We start from the raw sequence: 19671 nt of genomic DNA, 5'->3' as shown, positions 1-19671 counted from the left end.
CTGAGACAGGTGAGACACGCAGGAAATACCCCATGCTGCCAAAGAATGCAGCCACCTCCCTGTTCCTGCTAACCCCCCCTTGATGAGCCGTGGGCCAAGGGCACAAGGTTGGGGGAGGGATGTCTCACACTGAGGGGCAATGCCCATTCAACAGCAGCCTTGTCAGGCTAGCAGAGAGGCGCACATCATGCCCACCAGCCATGGGCCAGGCCTTCCGCTCCAGTGCAGATTTGGAGCCAATGCAGAATGGCATTTCCCCCTGCAGCCCTTCCCAGCTGGGGTGGGCGCTGCGGCTGAGCGTCCTGCATCTGACACTGGCTGGGGCGGGGGGATGGGAGATGGGTGAAGGGAGAGACTTGGACAATTCGTTGGGCTCCTGGCAGGGACGGTTCCCAGAAAAGCTGGCTAGGGAAGAACGTCAATGAGAAAAGTTTGCCCTCATGGAGCAGAGCTGGAAGCTGGAGGGGTGGGGGCCAGGCAGAGGGTCACAACAACCAATGCCACCCAGCACCTTCAGTCCCAGTGCTATATGTGTGTGCAATTCAGGGGGTCCTTCTTAGACCCCCTGCTGCTTTGGGGTGTCCAGAGACCAGCCGTGACCGTGAGCTCTTTTGTCCATCTCCACTTGGCCAGGCCCCTCCTTCCGCTGTGCAGACAGTCCGGCCCCTGCGCACTGATGCTCTCCCTGGGGCCACCACTGAAGGCCACTTGGAAACATCAACTGGTGCAGAACACAGCTGCTTGCTCGCCTAGTGGTAGCTCGTGGCTGGACACAGTGCATCACCCCCATGCTCCAGAAGGCTCTCCAGGTGCAATCCCTTATGGTGATTTGAACCCACACATTCCTTCATGGCGTTGGTGCTGCATGCCTTGGAGAGATGCTTCACTCCTCATGCTCTAGCCCAGCCATGACGTAGGAACGGACAGTCTCTTGATCTGGAATCCTCTCTTCCTTGGCCCAATGGAGTTGGTTTACCATCTGGGCACGTAAGGTCCCACTAGCGACGGAGGCTTTTCCAGATGGGTGGTCAGTTGGTGTCCCAGCCGGACGGCAGTTGAAGGGATCTCTCTTTTGCCGTTAATTGATGTAGTTTCAGGTCCCATGGGTGCATGGCACTGTTCACGCACACCTAGAGCCTGCAGCAGCCCCCTCGGCGAGATGGCGACAAGAAACCATCAAGCAGGCAGTTACAATCCAGGAGTAACTCTCGGATTCATAGATATTTAGGTCAGAAGGGACCATTATGATCATCTAGTCTGACCTCCTGCACAACGCAGGCCACAGAATCTCACCCACCCACTCCTGTGAAAAACCTCTCACCTATATCTGAGCTATTGAAGTCCTCAAATCGTGGTTTAAAGACTTCAAGGAGCAGAGAATCCTCCAGCAAATGACCCGTGCCCCATGCTACACAGGAAGGCGAAAAACCTCCAGGGCCTCTTCCAATCTGCCCTGGAGGAAAATTCCTTCCCGACCCCAAATATGGCGATCAGCTAAACCCTGAGCATATGGGCAAGATCCCTGAGCACAGGGCAGGAACTCCGCTGGCCAGAGCTGCCCATTGCCTTTGCTGCCAGCCGAGGGTGACTCACAGCTAGTTAACAAAGCGGGTCCGGGGCTGCTTTCTCCAAATGAGGTGGCAAATCAAAGGAGTGCGTTAAGGACCCTAATCAGAGCCAGCTCACTGCTCCCATTGTGGCTGCTCAGACAGGCCCAATCAGTCAGCGGTCTAATCTCCATCTCCACCCAGCTTTCCAATGGGATCCCAGCCTCTGGAATGTGCAGCAATAAACCCACTGAGCCCCCCGTGGCTGGGGGGGGGGGACGACGACGACGACGACTTGATCATTAACGCTGCAGCTTATTTAAAGGAGTCAAAGCCCAGCTGCCTGGCTCATCCTGGTCTCCGGTGCAGCTCTGCATAGACTGGTTACCCAAGCAGAAGGAGCAAGGTAAGCAGGGCTCTGCCACTGGGAGAACTGACTTGCTGCATGAGATGCTCTTCCCCTGTCCTAGGCCCCGGGGGCCCGGAGCAGCCTCCGCTCTCACTGGAGTCAGTGAGGGAGCTGCAAGCTCTCAGGAACAGGCTGGATGGGCCACATCTGCGGCCCTGTGCTGGGTAAGGAGCAGAGCGCTCCAGGTACCCGCTAACCACAGCTCCTCACGGCCCTCGGCCGAGGGGCTATCAGGCCTGCTGTGGAGTCCCTAAAAGGGGGGAAGGTGGTTCCCAAGCCAGTCCAGCCTTTACATCAACACCTGGCAGCCTGGCGAGCTCCTTTGCAAGTGGCTGACGAGGGCCAGAGCCCAGGGCGCGAATGAGGAGCAGATATCTCCATGGGAAAGCGAGGCCCCCCCAGAGCCCTCCTCCGCCTGTCTCCCCCCAGCAGCTCCCAGGCACAGTTGTCTCCCGGTCCTCGTGCTTTGATTTTAAGCGTTCTGAAGTTGCCACATCCAGCGAGGAGCGGGGTTTGCCACAGCCCCGGTGCAGCTTGGACAGCCATGGCTGTCCCTCAGGCCCCCGCCCCCTGACAGTCCTGGGGGTAGCAGCACAGAGACAACCATGGGAGTTCAGACTCCAGGCTCCTGGGGCACAGACACCCACCCATAAAGGAGATGGGCCACCCGCCCACGCGACACAGGGCCCTACACAGCCGCAGCTTCCTCGCCTGGCTCTGGGTGCAGGGACTTTAACGGAAAGGATTTCCTGGGAAAACATCTTCTCCCTTAGGCCAACCCTCCCCACCGTCCTTTACAGAGAGGGAAACTGAGGCATAGAGCCATCGTGCAACTTGCCCAAAGTCACAGTATGGTAGTTCTAAGAATGCAACCTCAGTCTCCTGCTCTCTCTGGTACGGGACAGTTCCCTGCTTTGATCACTAGACCACGCTGCCACCATGTCAGCGGGAGGCTTCGGAGCCTCATCAAAAGAGGCATCAAGCCTCTTTACTGAATGCCATTAGCCACTGGTGCCATTAGCGCCATTAGCCACTGGTGCCATTAGCGCCATTAGCCACTGGTGCCATTAGCGCCATTAGCCAGTGGTGCCATTAGCTTTGCTCTGTAGTAGAAAGTGGAGGATTGTTCAGGTGAGTGCACTGAAGCTTTCCTTGCAGTGCCCCTGGGAGAAGCCTACAACTTGAGATCCCATCATTATAATGAAAGGGTCCTGGCCTACGGTCCGTCAACCCTCGCCCAGGCAGAGCTGTGCTCTTCCCATGTGGCAAACCAGGCGAGTGCAGCAGGATTTGAACATATAGCGCACAGGGTACGTCTACCCTACAGCCGGGTGCAACTCTCATGGGAACACAGAGCCGCCCCAGCAGGGCTTGAGCGAGGGGGCTCAGTGTGGGTACTGCAGCTCGGGCTCTGCTCCATCTCCCTGGGTTGGGAGGCTCGCTCTCAGTGGCAGCGTAGTCAATACCCAGAGACCCCCAAGCACCTAGAGAGAATGCGAGTGTAGCAGAGACGGGCACCAGGCCAGTGGGGCAATCAGCTCACACATCCGACCCCAGACCCTACTGAGCGGGGCTTGGCAAGGAACTTCCAGCACGAGCCATTCGATGCTGGGGAAGATTTCAAATCGGCCCCTAGGGACTGCCAGGCCAGATCCTGCTCTGCTGGGTGCCACAACAGACAGGCAGGCAGGCGACTCGGCTCAGCTGCTTTGCAGAACCTCGCCGCTAACTCTTGGGTGCGGCTTCTCTCTCACCCTGAGCAGGGACTGGTTGGCTGGGGGGTTCTTCTGCACTGGGAGCCTCATTAAGCGGTGGCTGCTTTTAGAGGAGGTGCTGACATCTGGGAAGAGGTCCACTTACAGGCACATGCCTCCATTGTTCTTTTCCATTCCCACCACCCAGATGAAGGCTCCCTACTCCTTCTTCTGTCTCCTCTTTTTGAGCTTGGCAGCCTGTGTCCCTCCTGACGACAGAAAGGAAACGGGAGAGCCAGGGGACGGGATCCGGTTTGAGACAAGCTGGCAGGGACCGGCAGACGACGCCTCTCAGAACGGCCTGTGGAGGGAAGTGCTGTGGTGGAGGAGATTCGAAGACCTCCGTTCCCTGTTCAGCGTGGCCAAGGAGCTCCAGGGCTTTGGCAAGGAGAGGGCTGGCTTCAGGTTCAGGTTCGGGAGGCAGGAAAGCCGGGAAGAGGAAGGCGAAGGGGTCGGTTTCCTGCGGGGGGACGGTGAGAAGCGCAGCAGCACCCTGGGGAACCTGGCGGAGGAGCTCAATGGCTACAACAGGAAGAAAGGGGGATTCAGCTTCCGCTTTGGCAGAAGATGAAGGACTGGACTTGACTGAGTCACCCCGGGGGGTCATACCCTTTACTCTGCCCTTCCCAACTCCTGCCATCTCCAGCCAAAGAAGTGCTTCGGGTCCCATTCTCTTCTACCCTGCCCGCTAATTTCCCTTGGAGAAGAGGGTTCGGGGAGGTTGCTATTTTTGGGTACCACACTCTCTCCATCACTTTCAACTCTGTCTCAGATATCACATCCCCACCTCAGTGTCCATGTCCCTGCTAGGCCAGGCCCCCGATCGGGGACTCGGGGGGTGGGAGAGAAAAGGAGGGTGGGTGTTAAAACCCCGGCACCTTGTGCTGCCTTTGCTGGAGCTCACTATAAGTAACCGGGGGCCGAGCAGTGTTCATGCTGCCCCTGATTGTTCTGAGCAGTCGCCCGCTCCACTGTCAGGACATTGAGCGGGGTGCGCTGCTATGAATAAGAATCAGCAGACCCAGCGCTGCCGTGCTAGTAAGTTAAAGTAGAGAGACTGAATGATTATAGGGGGATAATCAAAGTGTTGACAGGCTCCATAGGGACTGCCTGGAGCTGACATCTGGAATACGGCTGTGAATGAGGAATAGGTCCCACTGGGCACGGTGTACAGTTCTAAAAGCTCCTGCTCTCTCTCATTAACACAAACTCCCTCCGGCAGCAAATGCTGTTCAGTGTCTCGATGCCATTTACAACAGGATTGCTCCTGCGTGCAAACCAGGACCAGGCAAAATGGCCCAATAAACTGTCATCCTTCAAAATCCCACAGAGCGAGTATGCCAGTCCAGCCATCGGATAGGGGCCAGGCTAGATCCTGAAGCATTGCTGTCTCCCAGATCCGACTCGGACAGCTTTTGTTAACCGCTGTCATACTGACGCGGGACCGGCTGACCGACAATAGCGTTGCAGAGCAAGCCCAGATCTTTGCCTTGCTGCTGAATTGTGCCCGCTTTAGCCACTTGGGCCTTGCCTCCACGCCCATGTTGGTTAAACAGTCCCAGTGCTGGCGAAGTGCGGGGAGTGCCAAGTGCAGCTTGGTTGCTGACATTTTAAGCACAGCGTCATCTACCCCCAGGACACTGTGGTGGAGACGCCAGTGGCTGGTGCCCACTAACACTGCTGCCAACTCTACCACTAGTGAAGCTTCACCACTGGGAGGGCTTAGCAGAAAAAATACAGAGCCAGCACGGCCCTGCAGACTGAGCCTGATTCTCAGCGCTGGCCTCTCTTTTTTGCAGATGCTGTTTTGTAACTAACTGCATCCTACTGGGCATGCTTTTCCGTGCCCTCCATCAATGGCAGGCACAAATATGAATAATTAGAGGTCCGATTACCTGGAGGTGATAAGGGGCTAATGGCTACTAATATTTCACCGCAGGCACACAGAGTAGTGGCAATTATTTGCAGGTGCTGAACTGCACTCTCGAAAGCAGAGAGCATGTCAAGACTTGGCTGAAAAGCCAGGCTCCAAAAGGGGCACTGTAATGCACATTGTGCAGGCAGCCCTCTCAAAACCAGCGCCTCCCTCAGAGGCCAGCACAAATTACCCTCTTAGTTGACTCGAACTATACTCGAAATGGCGTGCGAATACTTCCAGTGGGTTACCCGAGACCTGGGTATGGTGCAGATTTCTCTGGATAGAGAAGTGGACCCGATTCTGGTTTCAGTTACACTGATGTAAAACTGGATTTGCAAGGGAGCTATTCTGTATTTACAGTGATGTGAGAGCAGAATCCCCCCCGCCCGGTACAACAAGCACATTACCCACACCCAGGTCACCCGAAGGATTAACTTGACTGGCTGCCTGGAAGGCGGCTGCTATTTGAAGGGGAGAGGCGAGGCAGGGCATTTTTCCTTCCCTCACCTTCCAGCGCTGTAACTGAGCGCTCACTGCAAGCAGCATTCAAAATATAAAGGGGCCCAAGCAGCACTCAGCATGTCCAAGCCAAAACGGACTCAACCGGGGGAAAGGAGTCAGATACGTTTCAAAATGCACTTTTGGTCCTCCTCTAATCCCAGCCCACGAAAGGCCCCGAGTTCAGAGAACACACGTGCACCAGTCTGATTGAACAGCAGAGCTGGGGAGCGGTTATTGATGTTACTATGGCAACCCCTCTCTCTTTTTCCCTTTGTGAATGTTCAAATCAGTAAATATCCACTCGTCAATTTTACGCAGAGCTGCCAGGAGGACAGCTGCGTTTTTACACACAGCTCAGCGAGAGTCGGGAGCATTAAATATTTCACCCCGAGAACCTTGCGTTTTGTTAGGGAAAACCCATTGCTCTGCAGCGGTGACACTTGGCAGGGAAGAGCAGCTTTGCCCACTTTGGGAGAGGAAGTGAAGTCTAGTGATTAGAGCAGGGGGCTGGGAAGCCAGGACTCTGGGGGTTCTGTTCCCAGCTCTGGGAGGGACGCAGGGTCTAGTGGCTTCAACAGGGGACTGTATGCAAATGTTTGTACAAGATTATTATAAAGGGACAAAACTATCTGCCATTAGGGCAACTTCTTACAAGCTAGAGACTTTCATTTTGCTTACCTGGTGACTGGAGCAGACCTAGGTGTGTCCGAGCTTGGTTTCAGACAGCTTTATCCTGCGGGGGCAACAGCTGCATTGTCATCTTCAGCAGGAAGGAAAGAGCCACCTGCAGGGCTGTGATGTGCCACAGGCTGGCCAGGATCTGCTGGGTAAGCAGTGCTTCCTTGGAAGGGAGATAGGCAAGTCTTTCGCTGGCTTGGGTTCCAAGGGATGCTCTGAGCAGGTCATTCTTGCTTCAGGTTAGTTTTCACTAGATACTGAGGGAGGGGCCAGCTGGGGGGGGGGAGTGTGTGGTGAGGGTGGGGGGCAGTGGAATGGAGAATAACTCCTTGAAGCACAGTTTTGTATTTGCTCGAAACATTTTATTCCTCTCCCCGCGACCAATCCCCAGGACAGTGGAAGGGCCCAGCTCCACTGCCCCTCATCCTGAAAGGCCACTCCACTTTGGCCTTCAGGTTCTCTTCCCAGTCCTGCTCACTCTGGGGACACCAGCTCCCCCACTTCCTTATGGCCGCTCCTTACCTCTGATGAGAGCGGAGGGCTTTGCTCCCAGTATAGGCCACCAGATGGCGCGAGAGCTCAGGGGCACACAGCTGGCGTTCTGCCCTCGCAGCTCAGAGTCTGGCCAGCTCTCAGGGCGTTGGGCGATGTGTTGTTCAGAAGCACCAAGTGCCTCTGACGATTAGGCCAAGGCCCGTGTGCCTTTGGTGGTAGCGAGAGCACCAATGCCAAGCCCCAGCACCAGGGAAGGGACCGTTTCTTTAAAGAATTCCCTTGCCATTTAAAAACTATCGACAATGCAAGGGGGAGGCTAGTTTTCAGCTTTACCGGAGACTTTTCAAGCGTCAGGAGCTTGCTCTGAGTGGGGACTGGCCAACCTCATGCCGCGGGAAGACTTTTCAAGGGGAAGAGTGCAGCCCGGCAGAGCTCTGCTGTGAATCCCAGCTTTCCGTCAGGGCCAGGGCACCCTGGCTGTCCAGTCTCCAGACTAACCTTGCCCAGGGCCTTTCAAATTCATCTCAGACCGTGCTCCCCTTCTTGATCGTTCGCTTTCCTGGTGGCCAGCCTCTCTTCTGCAAATAGCCAGACATCAGACCTTGTCAACACTGGTTTACACACACTGCTTACTCACGTACTTCCTGCACCAAGTCCCTTTTCCACTGCTGAGAGACCCAGAGACAGCCCTTCTCCCCCACCTCCCCTGCAGGGTTTGTTCTTGCTGGGTAAGCTAGAGCTAACCATCCATGTTTTAACTTTATCTTGAGCGGAGCTGCAGCCTTGCGAAGTCCAAGGTGGTGGCAGAGTTTGGGATCCCAGATGGGTCCATCCGCACAGGAAGCCCCAACAGCGTTTCAGTCATGTTGTGGGGGGAAGGGCAGAGCTACCGTGTTATAACAATCTCCCAGCGTTGTCTCTTTGCACTGAGAACTGTGTTATTAAAAGCTGTCCTGAGTGGTGCACTAGCTGGGGTGGCCAGCCTCTCAGATAAGCTTCCCCCGGGACTAGAACCCCTGCTGGAAAGGTAATAATAGACAGAGGCTCAGGAACACTTACTGATCAGCGGAGAATTCAAGCCAAACAACGGGGGATACTGCCAGAGAAACATTGGCAGCACAAGTCCATACCAAGATTTCCCTGTAGTTGGCAACATTTTCCCCCATTGGGAGAGGTGCTTGTCTAGCAGCATCTCTGCAGGATAGGAGGCTTCGTGTGGGTAGAGGGGACTCATTTATTTTTTGTCAATGAACATTGACCATATTTTGAATCTTGTGACAAGTGATTTCCTCAGCAAAGCTGCCGCTAAAAGGGCACGATGCATTTGAGGAAAACCTGACAGGGAGCATTACCATTTCAAACGAAACAAAAGCATTTTCTCCCCTGAGCACTCACTCACTTTCAGGTTCAATAACCCAGAAAATTGGAGCAACCAACCTGTTAAATGCATCAATCTGTTAAATCAATTCCCACGGTATCTGGCTACGTTTAGGGCTTGTCTACACTTAAAATGCTAGGGCAGCACAGCGGTGCAACTGTAGCGCTTCAGTGTAGACACTCCCTACGCCGACAGGAGGGATTTTCCCATCAGCGTAGGTAAACCACCTCCCCAAGAGGCAGTAACTTGGCCAACAGGAGGATTCTTCCCTTGAGCTAGACAGTGCTCAAGGGTGTGGATTTTTCACACCCGAGTGATGCAGTTATACTGACCCAATTTTCTAGTGCAGACCAGGCCTGAGTGTTTTACCTCCTTTCCCCCCTTCTAATCCTGTATTTCCTGATGCTTTCCCCACCAGCCAATTGACCTCCCCTCTCCCAAAGATTATGGTCCACATTAAGAGAGAGAAGGATTTTCAGGAATGATTTCATTTGGCATGTAGCCCCACCACCTCTTTCTTGCTCTACAATCCTTCCTACCCCAATCCAAAGCCAGCGCAGCATCTACCCGCAGCGGGCAGCTATTAACTGTATCCATGTCGTTCTGTTGAGATGTAAATCTAAAACATTCTAGGTGTGGATCTCTCCAAGGGCCATTGTCATAAAATAATTGTGAACTTCCTGTACTTTCGTGTGCATTTTTTGTTGGATGAAACCAGTCTAGTAAAGAATTAATCCAGGACTTGCTAAGAGTGGCACCAATTTTGCCACTAATAAAATTTATACTTACCTATTGCACATCCCTGCTTTTATTTTTTTTTAAACAACCTTCTGCTAATTAAGTAATGGTTCAATCTCACCTGCATATCAGCAACTGCAACTGGACAAATGTTCTGATGAACTCCTATGCCCCATATAAAGGTTTCCGCTCCCTTTATCATGCATGCTAAATCTTTCAGGAGATCAGGATTCTGGTCCCTTACTGAGCTCTGTTACTGACCTGTTACATGAGTTTGGGCAAGTCACTTCACCTCTCTTTGCCTTCTCACCCTTGACCTGGTCTGCCTCGAGTATAAGCTAGCTGGGGCAGGGACTATCTCTGTGTCTGCATGTCGCCTAGTACAATGGATATAAGGATATGACGAATCTGAGATTTGCTGACTGGTCAAGAAGGAATCCTCTGGACTGTTCCATCAGCAGTGGTTAAGCTCAGGGGGCAGCACACAATGGTCAACAGAGGTCTTAGCTCATCCATCACTCCACAACCAAAGCCTTTTAGGAGCTTGGGAATTTCTGCCAATTTCACGCTAAGAATCCGAGAGCCAGGAGGGAGAATCCTGGCAGCAGCTCTCTCTGGAGCAGTACCCTTCCCAATTTTCAGAGAGAAACTGTGGCACAGACAAGGTGTCAGTGAGTCCGTGTTAAAACTGGAATTAGGAGGCAGAAGATCCTGGTTTCCAATTTTGGGGTTAGGCCACAAAGCCCTGCCTGCCTCACAGCAAGCACATACCTTGGAACCAACTATGGATTAGCTAGACATTGTTTTAGAAGAATGGAGAGGGACGCCCCTCCACATCAAAGGGGAAGAGAGAATAGAGACTAGATCTTGAATGCAAAACACATGGCGGAAGAAGAAAAGTCTAGGCTCAAGTCCTGCTCTCACTGAAGTCAGTGGCAAAACCCTGACTTCAAAAAGGGACCACATTCAGATCTTTATTCTGTACATTTTTTTCCCCCCTGTATGATTTTCAGAGCTAGTTCTAAAGACTCTGGTAACTCGCTGCCCTCTGGTTCTGATCAGCATGGTGAGCAGAAAGGCCTTTGTGAAATATTTCATCCAGAAAGGGGGCCTCATTTCAGCAGCAGAATTGTGGACGCTTGCACCAGACAGAGGTCATCTAAGCTGAAGCAGCCTTGCCAGTAGACCAATGAACTCCTGGTTTTCTTTGACACAGTTTATTTTTAAATATACTATGCAAGAGAGCGCAGAATAAAAAATAACCCCCCCCCCCCAAAAAAAAACCCAAAAAAACGGAGAGCCATGTACAGAAACAATCTGTATTGGACCAAAATAAAGGGGAAACGGCCCCTTTGGTATTACAGAAACAAAGGACAGAGCTATTTACACATTGTAAAAAAGACAAGTCTACAGAAGTGTGTAATACTGAGATACAAATGTATAATATAGTGGCACAATATGTTATCGACAAAGTTAAAACAGTACCTCAGAAAAGAGATAGTCCAAGGGGTGGTTTTTTGGTGGGGTGTTTTTGTTTGTTTTGCTTGTGGGTTTTTTGTTGCATGTATGTTTGTATTTTGTAAAGGCAGCCTGTGGTGTTTTGTTTTTTATTTGACTGTCACGTGTTACACCAAGGTGATCTGTGAGGGCGAGAATGGTGTGAGCATAGAAAAGATCAGAAACCACCTACAAAACAAACAGTTCATAAGAGGAAAAATAAAATATCATAGAAAGCAATTAGTGTTTAAGATACACATGGTGGGGTTTCACAGGAGATACTGGGGGAATGAGGTGGGGAGATTGCTTTCTTCTCTTGTCCCGAGTGAAAGGAGTTAAATTGCACTGTTAATTGTTTTAAAGTCTTGTCCTTTCAAGAACACAGGGAGTCACAGTTAGTCCCCAAACCCGCTGGATTAACTGGGAGGGTCAAAGTGAACTGGGAAAGGCTGCCAAGGAATCACAGGTTCAGAAGTTTGTGGCATCCTTCGACAGTCTCCTTGAGAGGTGCACCCCAGGCAAAAGGGGTCCGCAGGCTTCTCCGATCCCTGCTTAATCCTGGACAGAACCACCCGATCATTAGGGTGATCAAGGTTTCCACTGGAATTAAATAAACTACTTCAAAACCCTATGTATAGATTTTAAACTCTTCAGTGGGATTTTGTACAGACACTGAAAGGAAGGGCTCACCACGAGCTGCTTTCCTCTTCCAACCAGGGCTGTATGAGAGAGCAGCGTCCAGGTCTGATGTAGCCCTTATCTGAGCTCATTACTCCCATGTAGCTCACCTAATTTGACGTGGCTGGAAATCTAACTAGACAAAGAACAGCTCTGCTGATGCATCAGCTCATGCCCATTTGGGATGCACAAAATCAACTAAAACCACGGCTGGAGGCACAGTGGTATCTTTAAATTCATCCTAATCCACCTCCCCCTGTTGCCACCCTTCTCTCCCTCACCCAGCAGACGCAGTCAGCTCATTGCTCTCACAAAGGATTTGCCACTCCCCCAAGCTTGAGCCTGGCTAGTGTTTTGCATCTGCAAAGCATGGATGTGCTCTTCCTCAAAAACATCACTCCTTTATCGTTACCAAAAGAGATCCACAAACGGACTCCTGTACCGCTGCAGTCAGAGGGACCATCCGTGCCATTCCAAACCCACAGTGATTCGTCGGGGGCTCTCGGACATGAGGAAACATGGATTCCTTGACCAGCAGCTAAGGGTCACCGACAGAACCACAGGGAGGATTTTCGTAAACGTATTTCGTAGCATTCTGTTTCATGACAAAGTTTCATTAATAACTCCCCCGTCACCTCCAAATCTGTGGTGTTAGTGTCATGGATGTGCCTGCGGGGGAGGGGACACTGTGACCCCAGGAAAGCAGGGTGTATATTGCTATTCAAACACTCAGCCTCGTGTACAACAGGGGCCGGGGGAGGGAATCAAATTGCAGTAGGAATTCCTCCAGGAGGAAGGCAGAATGTCAGCGTCCGTCAGTCCGGGTTCCATCTTAAAGCTCTGTCCAAAACAATAAAATATTATAAAAAGGCCTGGTGTGACCTCAGCATTTAGACTTGTAATCCACAAGGCAAGAACTCCACAGACCAGAGGATTTTGCGTATGAGAGAGACAGGGCACCTCGGTGAAAGGGAGGAAAGTGCATCTTGATGAACACCCTGCTTTAGGCAGTAGGGCTGTGTTCCACAGTGTGGGCCTTTTGCACATCCCTGTACTGAAGGCCCCTGGGTCCTTTGTCAGTCTACCATTGCGCTTATGCTGTAGTTCTCTCTGCAGTTGGCTTTGGCCTGTAATTTAAAAAAAAAAAAAAAAAAAAAAAAGAAATGAAAGAAAAGTGTTACCTGGCTTCTGCTACCTCTGAACAATATCGCTGATTTCTTTCACCGAGCTGAGAAGTTTGCTAAAGTCCTGCGTGGCTGCAGGGCCGCTGCTAGCGGTGGCCGGACAGATCTGGAGCTCCCGAAGGTTATTCTCCAGCTTGTTGATGGCCTCACGGAAGGCAAATTTGTTCCTCATCTGCTGGATGGAGTCCACGTAGCTCACACAGAACGTGTAGAGGTTTTTGCCAGCCTCCAAGACGGCGCTGTGGCTCGCCATTTGTTCGGAGTTCTTGTTGATGGCCACGCGCAGGGCCTCAGTGCTTTCCAGTACCACTCCCTTGGTGATGGTGCCACTGGCTATCCTCTCTGGAGGCTGGCGGGTTTTGCGCAAGGAGACTCTGGTGGATATGAGAGGGATGAAGGCTGTTGACGACGGCTGGTCCCCGCTTGGGGCGGGTGGGGCAGATGAGGAAGAGGGGGCTGGGGCCGCTGTGGTCAGCAGCGGCTTTGTGGAGGACTGTGGCTTTGGTACAGAGGGGAGTCCAGGCTTTTTTACACCCTCCCCTACCTGGTTTGGCTTGGCAGCGTCACTGCTTGCAGTGTCTGCAACCTGAGCCACCTGTTTAGATTTAGTACCAGACCCTGCATCTGCTGCTTCGTGGCTGGGGCTGTGGGATGATTTTCCAGGCTTCCCGATGGAAGCTGAGGAGAGTGGAGGCGGAGGGGCCGGTTTAAGCTTTGATAACTTCATCTTGTCCTTTCCTGATGACTCGGAAGTCTGTTTGAGCCTCCTCATCCTTGGCTCCTCTATAGAAGCCTTGCTGGCCACCACAACCCCAGCAGAGTTGGGTCTGACAGTAGGACCTTGGTCTGTCATCCCAGTGGTCCCTAAGGCACTGGATTTGATGCCATCATCCTTGTGGGACAGGCTGGAGGAAGGAGCGATTATAGGTTGCCTGCGTACAAGTTTTGGTGTCAGAGAGGGTGGGCTGGAGCCAGGGCTGGACTCCGTGTCTTTGAACACATCGTCAGTTGTCTCTTCATTTTTCTTCAGCAGCCGGGGAGGGGGCGTCACCATCCCTCTGACAGCAAGATCCGTCTTGTTCTCATTTGCCCGCTTCCGAGGCAGGGCTGGCTTTTCGCTCTTGTGCCCGCCGAAGGTGGAGGAATCAAACTGCCGCACTGTGGACTGCAAATCCCTGGGCAGCGTCACGGATCTCCACTCCGTGTCCCTGGCTCCATGGGGCACGCACGATGCTGAGCAGGACCTCAGGAAGCGCTTGCTGGCATTAGAACTACACTCTTCTTCACCAGTTGCCAGCCGGCTGCTCGTCATGGAGCTGTTTTTTTTCCATAGGTGTGGGGATAAAAAGCCAGAGTTCCCAGTGACAGCTCCGTTAGTGACTCCAGCCCCATTGCTCGGGCCCTGGCACTTTGAGGCATCGATGGCATCTGCAGGGGGCACGATGAAGGCTCCATTGCTGGCATCCCTGCTTTCATCCTCACCTCCACCCTTGCGGTCCGAGTGGCCGTCCATCTCCCGGAAGGAGCTGCTGCGTTTCGGAGGGGCAGGGGCAGTCTTCTTCTTCTTCTTGATAAGGGCACTGAAGAGGTTGGTCTTTTTGTCTTTTGGAAGCAACCGCTCATCTTCATTTAAACTGCTCTCCAGGGGAGCTCTTTCCTTCCTCGGGAGCAAGGGAGAAACAGCAGGTTCGTGCTCCAGAGGGTCTGCAAGGAACAAAAGATTCTACTGAGCTTTGCTTAAAGAAATACAAGTTTGCTTTCCTTTGGGATCACATTGCAGCACCTCCTAACAGGTGCAGGCTCTGTAAACAGAGGGCCGAGTTCAGACCTGGTGCAAGCAGGCACTGCTCCACTGAAGCCAAGGTTGGATTTGGTCCAGAATCTTTGGACACATGAATTCTTGGGGGTGGGGAGTGTTTATAGGATGCCCTGCCAGAATACCTCACCCTTTGTTTTCTCAAGCAGGCCTCTGACTAAGTCAGTCAGACAGGAATTTACATTTAAAATTCAGACACACTCAAATTAACCCTCGTTATCCCAGAGTTCCTGACATCACATCTGGAGTTTTCTCTAGCCTTGTTGAGGGTAAGCGAACAATAAGGTCAACTTTTTTTTTTTTTTTTGGTCCCTTTGTTGTTTTCTCCCATGTGACTGAAGGTTCATTTTTTAAAGGCTTGTCTGTATCCACACACTCATCTCCCTGTTTGGTTACTCTAAGGTGTCCATAATCCCCAGCTGATATGATCCTCTGGTGAAGTGTATGGTACAAGCAGAAATCAAGGTTATTCTAGCAGCTGAATACACCTAACCATGTCGTTGTGAAGACAGGCAGCCTTGCACAACGGAGGAATCCAGAGATAACAGCCTGCTGCAGTGGAACTGCTCTGGAAGGAGAGCGGGGTGACCCTTTTTCCACTTACATGAGAAATACTTCAATAATGAATAGTGGTTTATAATACTTTTGTCAGGAGTCCTGAAGGTCCCAAAATTTGAACAACAGGGTCTCTCGTTCACAGGTCAGGCATTAGAATAGTGCTCAGACAGCCTAATTCAGAAGAGATGCCTTCAGGGTATTGTATACATTTACAGCTTGAGTAGGCAGCAAGAGGGGGAGATGGAGCAGGGTTAAATAGGGAAAAGAGGATGCTACATAGTCATATTCTGGAAAATATTCTGGGGTTTGGATCCTGGTTGAGAGGAATTCTTAAAAAAAAGGGAAATTTCAGGATTGCAAAGTCACACTTTTTTGGACATGTGTATTTAAACCAGTCACACGCACCTGAACACATCTGGAGGAGCATAAGCAAAAAGAGCTTTTAAAAAAATTTGGAAGGGGACACCCATTTCTGAGAGCAGATATGGGTATGTGAACTCCTCTGCTCATTTAGGAACCAACATGAAAAATGTTTCTTCTCAACACTGATTTTTCAAGAAAACAATGACTCAGGTCCCTAACATCCCTTCCCAGGGACCAACAACTCAGTGATCAAGACTTAAACTCAAATTTCTCACTGAGAGCTTGCTACTGATGGGAAGTGATGCTCACAGGTCTTGGATATTTGTAAGCAACTGGAAATGGGAAGGGACAAAGGACATTCTATAGGTACCTATTGTGAAGTTGACACAGTAAACACAGCTTCCAGGCTCAGATATGGCACCAAGACACACCTTCTCCAGAAGAACCATCAAGTGTCTGTATTATATAAAAAGCGACCCCAAAGAGGAGTTTCGGTGGTGATCTTCTCTCTCTCCTATGCATGTATGCCTATGCACACACACAGAGGTGTACTAAAGATCTCCAAGATCCCAAGTCCGCAGAACATACTGCTTACTCCCGATGGGACAGCTGAGCAGGCACATTTAACAGGAGTTGGCAAGAACCAAGAGATCAAATTTTTATTGGGTTTTTTATTTTTTAAACTTTGAATTTCAAAATGCTCTGGATACAAATTAACTGCCCATGCTCAATGTTTTGTCATTGTTTCAACTGCCTCAAAATGGAAACTACACACTTTGAAAAACTGATTGAAAGGCTGTTTAATTTCATGGTAGATTTTGTAAATACCTCAGTGTCCCTTGCTGAAACTATATTTGATATCTGCCACAAGTAACAGGTTTCAGAGGAACAGCCGTGTTAGTCTGTATTCGCAAAAAGAAAAGGAGTACTTGTGGCACCTTAGAGACTAACCAATTTATTTGAGCATGAGCTTTCGTGAGCTACAGCTCACTTCATCAGATGTTTACTGTGGAAACTGCAGCAGACTTTATATACACACAGAGAATATGAAACAATACCTCCTCCCACCCCACTGTCCTGCTGGTAATAGCTTATCTAAAAATGATCAACAGGTGGGCCATTTCCAGCACAAAGTAATACGCTTCAGTGTTTCAAAACAGACAAGTCTGGACCGTATATACCAGAGCCCTAATCCTGAGCAGTGATCCAGCCTCTTTAGACCACTCTGGTGATGTAAAGGGGCTGGCAGCCAGGGAGATTCCTCTCTGCTGGGAATTCCCCCACCACTGGGGCAGCTTCAGGACAGTGCAGCGAGTCCTACCCTATCCCTTTGATAACTCCTGACACAGGGGTGAGGGAGACGCTGTGCTCAGAGTATTCTGTGCTATGGCACTGCTCCGCTGGGCGCCATGGGCAGCAGCTGTAAGCTAAAACAGCCCTCAGGGCTGCTCTAACTTTCAGCAGGGGCTGCACCAGTCCCTGAACCAACTAGGAAATCAGGAGGTAGAGAGAGAACACAAAAAGGCGATATCCCCCCTTCCTGGGCTGCATGGCTGCTGCAGCTCAGAATCTGCAAGTAATACTGATTGCTAGCAATCTACAAGAAGTGCTAGGAGCTACAGGAACAGAGTCCCAAACCCATCGCGAACCTAGGAAGAGAAGTGCCTAATGACAGGACACATCCAGAGAGCAGGTACCCATCATTAGGCACTTTTCCCATGTTCTCTCTGGGTCTGGGCCTCCATTTTATTTCAGTCTGTCTCACTGGAGGGGAATAACGGCTGTAGCTAGAACATACCACATTCCCCTTGTCCTTTAGGATGCGCCATCTCCATGTTCTCACTGGCATCTTTGCTTTCAGCAGCTCTCCTGGATGATCTTGTTTTGGTCGGTAGTTCTGGAGCCTGCAGGAAGTTACTCACTACGCTTCTCATGCCTTTTTTCCCCAACTCTTTCTCCACCTCTGGAAGGCAAAGAAAAGAATGATCACAAGGAAAGCGCGCAGGGGCGGGGGGGTAGAGATAAAAGGCAAAAATACTAAGCTATCTCTGGACAACAGGGGGGAAAGGACAAGCTGACAGCACCCAAGGGAAGGGGGTTCAGCCAGACAGAAGGCCTGTTGGTAACAAAAATAATACAAGCTTCTGCCTGCTCCATCTTTTTTACACTGGGAAGTACAACTTACAAACAAAGCTTCACTGCAAAGCAACTTGGTGGGGATGTTCAGATAGAGCAATAAACTATGTTACAGTGCACTTATGCCATCGCCCCCATTCCCAGAAACAGTGTGATGAATGGTGCAAGTGGACTTACCGTCTGATATGCTGGATTCTTGAAACATTGTTTCAAACGCTTGGTGGATTTCAGCAAACGAGGGCCTATCAGACGGGCTCCACTGCCAGCCTGAAAGAATACTTCTACTCAGGACTTCTAACAAGCCTTACAAATATTCATTAAGCCTCACACTACCCCTGTGAAACTAGTTCAATATCATCAGCCCCCTTTTACAGGCAGGGAAGCTGAGATTTAGATGTTAGCCACCTGATTTTAAGGACACCGGGCACCCTCAGCTCCCACTGACACCAGTGGGAGCTACACCTACACAACACCTCCAAAAAAAATCAACCATAAACGACTAATGGCCAAGGGGACCAAGAAAAGTCGTTCCCAAGACAATTAACAAGGCTCCCTTCCCCATCCTAGACAAACGTGGACACCCAATTCTTTATTTAGATTCCCAGGAAAGAGGAGACAAAGAAACTTGAGTTAAACAACACCTTCCCCAAGACCTGGACAATTCCCACTCCTAGTAGAGAAGAAATACCCCCAAGCCAATGTCTTTGGAACATTTACATCTTCCTGGGACAGCAGAGTTTAAGACTGTAACCACGTGCTGCATCTTCAATGGGAAACTAACAAAGGCTCCTTGTGCCACAGTGTTTAACCATACCCTTGTACAGTGCTACTACCTCTTTGCAGAGCTCCATCAGCTTTCACATTTGTCTCTATATGCTTTTAGAAGACTCACATGCTCTCATGAGCTCGTAGACTTTCTCAGGACAACCTTCAGGGCGCTCCATGCGGTAGTCTTTCTCCAACAGCTCGTACACCTGAGACAGGTCAATTCCAGGGTAAGGGGACATGCCGTACGTTGCGATTTCCCATAGCAGGACGCCAAAGGCTGCAACAGAGAAATCAAAAGGCCTTAGAGTTGTTTTTTAAAAAAAGAAAAGAAAAAAACCCCAATAATCTTGCAAGTTTGCTGTAAGTGGATGCACAAAACAAAAATTCCTGGGCACTTAAACAAGCTCCCTGTTCTAGGTGGCTCAAATTCCATGCTCAGCAGCAGGTCAGAAACTAAAGTAATGTAACGAGCTTTTTCATCAACACAGACAAGTCTCCTGCAATACGACAAGATAGAATTAGACTAATTTTTAATGTATCAGCTGTCTCAAACCTGAATGTCTTGATATCCTTCAAGTCCTATTAAAGGCACAATTAAGAGATGCCATTGTGGATTAATTGAAACTGCTTCTCTGCTACACTGCAGTCTTGCTGTAAATCTGACTGCTCTTCTCATCTCTATTTTCCCTTTTTCTCTTTAGGATTCCCATGTCCAATTGATTCACTGTTTACGGGCTGCCCCCGTTCTAGGAGTATCAAGATATACAGAAGGGAAAGCTGCGGTCCCAACATTGTGATGGAATTCACAGCGATAGCTGCCAACTAGGCAAGAACTATGAGAGACAGTTTGGTTACAAGGAAAGTTTAACAGAATGCACCACAGCCAAATAAAAATAACTTCTATGATCGGGATGCCCTTTCTGTATTGAACTGTGGTGAGGATGTGAGAGAGCCCCATGGTTCGACAACTAAACTGGGATTCAGAGTACAAAGGACAGACCCTGCACCAGTTCAACAACCTGCACATAATTAGTTCGGTCATTGTATTCTGTTTTTAGCCTGAAGAGAAGGCAATTATAATCCTACGTAAGTACAGAAATCACATCATATTACATGATAAACAACCAAGGGCAATTTAAACCAGCCACTTCCATGAGCATTTCTGTTTGAATTCTGTCCTCAGGCAGTGGAATGAAAGTTAGCAAAATCCTGCACCCACAGCAGTTGTAGTGAGTGACTGGGAGAGGGCTCAC

The 19671-nt window shown here is 50.4% G+C and overlaps 2 protein-coding genes across 4 annotated transcripts in view; one reads left to right on the top strand and one right to left on the bottom strand.

Moving 5' to 3' along the window:
• The first annotated feature begins 3858 nt into the window (after positions 1 to 3858).
• On the top strand, positions 3859 to 7052 carry QRFP (pyroglutamylated RFamide peptide). Its single transcript, XM_048823071.2, has one exon. The coding sequence runs from the start codon at positions 3859 to 3861 to the stop codon at positions 4279 to 4281; it is 423 nt and encodes a 140-aa protein (XP_048679028.1). The 3' UTR covers positions 4282 to 7052.
• Positions 7053 to 10723: 3671 nt separating this feature from the next.
• ABL1 (ABL proto-oncogene 1, non-receptor tyrosine kinase) overlaps positions 10724 to 19671 on the bottom strand; it is a 122658-nt gene continuing 113710 nt past the window's right edge. For all 3 annotated transcript variants that reach the window (XM_048823367.2, XM_048823368.2, XM_048823369.2), the window contains exons 8-11: positions 18543 to 18695; positions 17828 to 17917; positions 17313 to 17477; positions 10724 to 14481 (exon numbers count right to left, since the gene is read on the bottom strand). In XM_048823367.2, the coding sequence (XP_048679324.1) occupies positions 12785 to 14481; positions 17313 to 17477; positions 17828 to 17917; positions 18543 to 18695 (2105 nt within the window). In that variant the 3' untranslated portion in view covers positions 10724 to 12784. The remainder of the gene's footprint in view (positions 14482 to 17312; positions 17478 to 17827; positions 17918 to 18542; positions 18696 to 19671) is intronic.

This window comes from Caretta caretta, chromosome 16 (genome assembly GCF_965140235.1).
Source record: "Caretta caretta isolate rCarCar2 chromosome 16, rCarCar1.hap1, whole genome shotgun sequence".
In the NCBI taxonomy this organism is placed as follows: Eukaryota; Metazoa; Chordata; order Testudines; family Cheloniidae; genus Caretta; species Caretta caretta.
This window is presented reverse-complemented; position numbering and strand designations above follow the sequence as displayed.